At 52.9% G+C, this 3,802-nt stretch overlaps 1 protein-coding gene across 1 annotated transcript in view; it reads right to left on the bottom strand.

The window, feature by feature from the left end:
* The window catches only part of LOC118943917 (induced during hyphae development protein 1-like), a 30,735-nt gene extending 27,871 nt beyond the window's left edge, over nucleotides 1–2,864 (bottom strand). Inside the window, exon 1 of the mRNA XM_036960836.1 lies at nucleotides 2,786–2,864. Coding sequence (XP_036816731.1) covers nucleotides 2,786–2,864 — 79 coding nt within the window. The remainder of the gene's footprint in view (nucleotides 1–2,785) is intronic.
* Nucleotides 2,865–3,802: the final 938 nt, after the last annotated feature.

Raw genomic sequence — 3,802 nt, 5'->3', positions numbered from 1 at the left:
GGTGGAGGGAAGGATGGAGGGATGGAGGGAGGGATGGAGGGATGGAGGGAGGGATGGGTGGATGGATGGACAGAGGGATAGATGGAGGGATGAATGGATGGAGGGATGGAGGGATGGAGGTATGGAGAGATGGATGAATAGAAGGATGCATGGATGGGGGGATGAAGGGATAGAGTGACAGAGGGAGGGAGGCAGGGAGGGAGGGATGGATGGATTAATAGAAGGATGGATGGAGGGAGGGATGGGAGGATGAGGCATGCCCCCTCTTAGACCCCCTCAGCCCTCTCTTACAGGCTGACTACACCGCTTGCATTGCGTGCGCGAGTGTTGCAAAGTAAATGTAGAAATCTATATTATTAAATTGTTGCACCCATTCTACTCGCGCGCGCCAACGAGCATCTGTGTTGCCAAGGGCTAAAATAGAAGTCAGTTCGATTTGTGACGCAGATCGAGCTGAAGTCCTGCCTCTCCCATCTCCTCATTGGTTTATAGAAGCAGGTACCCACGTGGGTGACTGAAAGACGAACGAGGTCAGTGGCGGTAATGCACCTAATTTATGAAAGTTGCCAATCGCAATATTAAGTCAACAGAAGAAAAAGCCCATTAGGTGGAGAGATGACTAGAAACGATTCGGTTGACCGTTTTGTGTGGATCCATCACCCCTCTCTTAGACCCCCTCAGCCCCCTCAATCCCCTCAGGCCCCTCTTAGACCACCTCATCCCTATCTCTGACCCCCTTAGCCCTCTCTTAGACCCCCTCAGCCATCTCGTAGACCCCCTCAGCCAACTCTTAGACCCCTTAGACCCCTCAGCCCCCTCTTAGACCCAGTCAGCCCTCTCTTAGACCCCTCAGCCCCGTCTTAGACCCCATCAGCCCTCTCTTAGACCCCTCAGCCCCCTCTTAGACCCCCTCACCCCTCTCTTAGACCCCCTCAACACCCTCTTAGACCTCTCAGCCCCCTCTTAGACCCCCTCAGCCCTCTCTTAGACCCCCTCAGCCCCCTCAATCCACTCAGGCCCCTCTTAGACCACCTCAGCCCTATCTCAGACCCCCTCAGCCATCTCTTAGACTCCCTCAGCCCTCTCTTAGACCCCCTCAGCGCCCTCTAGACCCCCTCAGCCCACTCATTCCCCTCAGCCCCCTCTTAGACCCCCTCAGCCCTCTCTTAGACCCAGGCAGCCCTCTCTTAGACCCCCTCAGCCATCTCTTAGACCCCCTCAGCCACCTATTAGACCCCTTAGGCCCCTCTTAGACCCCCTCAGCCCCCTCTTTGACCCCTTCAGCCCCCTCTTAGACCCCCTCAGCCCTCTCTTAGACTCCTCAGCCCCCTCTTAGACCCCCTCAGCCCACTCTTAGACCCCCTCAGCCCTCTCTTAGACTCCTCAGCCCCCTCTTAGACCCCCTCAGCCCACTCTTAGACCTCTCAGCCCCCTCTTAGACCCCTCAGCCCCCTAAGCCCCCTCTTAAACCCCCTCAGCCCACTTTTAGACCCCCTCATCCCCCTCAACCCCCTTCTCAGACCCCCTCAGCCCCCTCTTAGAACCATCATCCCCCTCTTAGACACCCTCAGCCCTATCTTAGACCCCTCAGCCCCCTCTTAGACCCCCATAGCCCCCTATTAGACCCCCTCAGCCCCCTCTTAGACCCCCATAGCCCCCTATTAGACACCCTCAGCCCTATCTTAGACCCCTCAGCCCCCTCTTAGACCCCCATAGCCCCCTATTAGACCCCCTCAGCCCTCTCTAAGACCCCCTCAGCACCCTCTTAGACCTCTCAGCCCCCTTTTAGACCCCCTCAGCCCTCTCTTAGACCCCCTCAGCCCCCTCAATCCACTCAGGCCCCTCTCAGACCCCCTCAGCCCTCTATAAGACCCCCTCAGCCACCTCTTAGACCTCTCAGCCCCCTCTTAGACCTCTCAGCCACCTCTTAGACCCCCTCAGTCCCCTCTTAGACCTCTCAGCCCCCTCTTAGACCTCTCAGCCCTCTCTTAGACCCCCTCAGCCCTCTCTTAGAGCCCCTCAGCCCCATCTTAGACCCCCTCAGCCCTCTCTTAGACCCCCTCAGCCCTCTCTTTGATTGCAAAGTACCGGCCACCTACTCGTCTATTTTCTTTGAAGAGACTTCCTGGAATTTCTGCTCGTTTTGTATGGGTGGAGTTTCACCTTCCTGGGTACATCACCAGGCAGTATACGTTAATGGATCCATAACAAAGAGAGATCCAAACTTCTCAGCCAATAACAACTTGTTTTCAGGTTACATATCCCTCCCGTTAGGCTCCTCCAATTAGGTCCCTCACTCAGACCACTGCCAGACAGTCCTAGCATAATTCTTGCTTGAGAAATTGCTTTCTACTAAGAAGCTATTTTTTTTCTTATTATTTTTAAGACTTATAATTGGTACTTAATTGTTCCCTAGAAACGATTTGATATTGAGATGAAAATGTCTGCATTGGACCTTTAACCAATCACCGGAAGCAAAGTAGAGACAGGAAGCCCCTGGTCAAAGTAGAGACAGGAAGCCCCTGGTCAAAGTAGAGACAGGAAGCCCCTGGTCAAAGTAGAGACAGGAAGCCCCTGGTCAAAGTAGAGACAGGAAGCCCCTGGTCAAAGTAGAGACAGGAAGAGGTCTTCAACAGTAACCCTGCTAATGTTTCCAGAGCTTTGTTTGACTTTAGTCTGAACTCTCCTCCATGCCTCCATTACTCCATGCCTCCATGCCTCCCTCCATCCCTCCCTCCCTCCATCCCTCCATCCCTCCATGCCTCCAGCCCTCCAGCCCACCAACCCTCCATCACACCATTCATCCATCCCTCCATGCCGCCATTACTCCATGCCTCCATGCCTCCATCCCTCCATGCCGCCATTACTCCATGCCTCCATGCCTCCCTCCATCCCTCCCTCCCTCCATCCCTCCAACCCTCCATGCCTCCAACCCTCCATGCCTCCAGCCCTCCAGCCCACCAACCCTCCATCACACCATCCCTCCATCCCTCCAGCCCACCAACCCTCTAGCCCACCATCCCTCCATGCCTCCAGCACACAATCCCTCCATCCCTCCATGCCTCCAGCCCACCAACCCTCCATGCCTCCATGCCTCCAGCACACCATCCCCCCATCCCTCCATGCCTCCATGCCTCCATCACTCCATCCCTCCATGCCTCCATGCCTCCAGCACACCATCCCCCATCCCTCCAGCCCTCCACAACTAATAGACTTCTAAATGGCTCCATCCATCTCCTCTCCTCTTTTTTAAATGTGAAATTAATGACCTGCTCGTTAACAGGGCTAAACATGCCATCTACAGCTCTGAACAGAACACTGTTTCACAGATGTTTCTCTTACACAGGTTAAACTGAGTCAACACTGCTCTGTCCTTCTGTCACTGGCTACAACAGTGTTGAGTAATGGTCTTGGACCTGCAATCACCTAGGTCATGTGCCAATAACTATGTTGAATATTACTGGGCCCGTTGCAGGACATAGGTTTACTTAGTACCTATAGGACAGGATAAGACTACATATTTAGTACCTATAGGACAGGATACGACTACATATTTAGTACCTATAGGACAGGATACGACTACATATTTAGTACCTATAGGACAGGATAAGACTACATATTTAGTACCTATAGGACAGGATAAGACTACATATTTAGTACCTATAGGACAGGATACGACTACATATTTAGTACCTATAGGACAGGATAAGACTACATATTTAGTACCTATAGGACAGGATAAGACTACATATTTAGTACCTATAGGACAGGATAAGACTACATATTTAGTACCTATAGGACA

Source organism: Oncorhynchus mykiss, chromosome 23 (genome assembly GCF_013265735.2).
Source record: "Oncorhynchus mykiss isolate Arlee chromosome 23, USDA_OmykA_1.1, whole genome shotgun sequence".
In the NCBI taxonomy this organism is placed as follows: Eukaryota; Metazoa; Chordata; class Actinopteri; order Salmoniformes; family Salmonidae; genus Oncorhynchus; species Oncorhynchus mykiss.
Note: the sequence above shows the minus strand (reverse complement) of the source record. Positions and strands in the feature narration are given on the sequence as shown.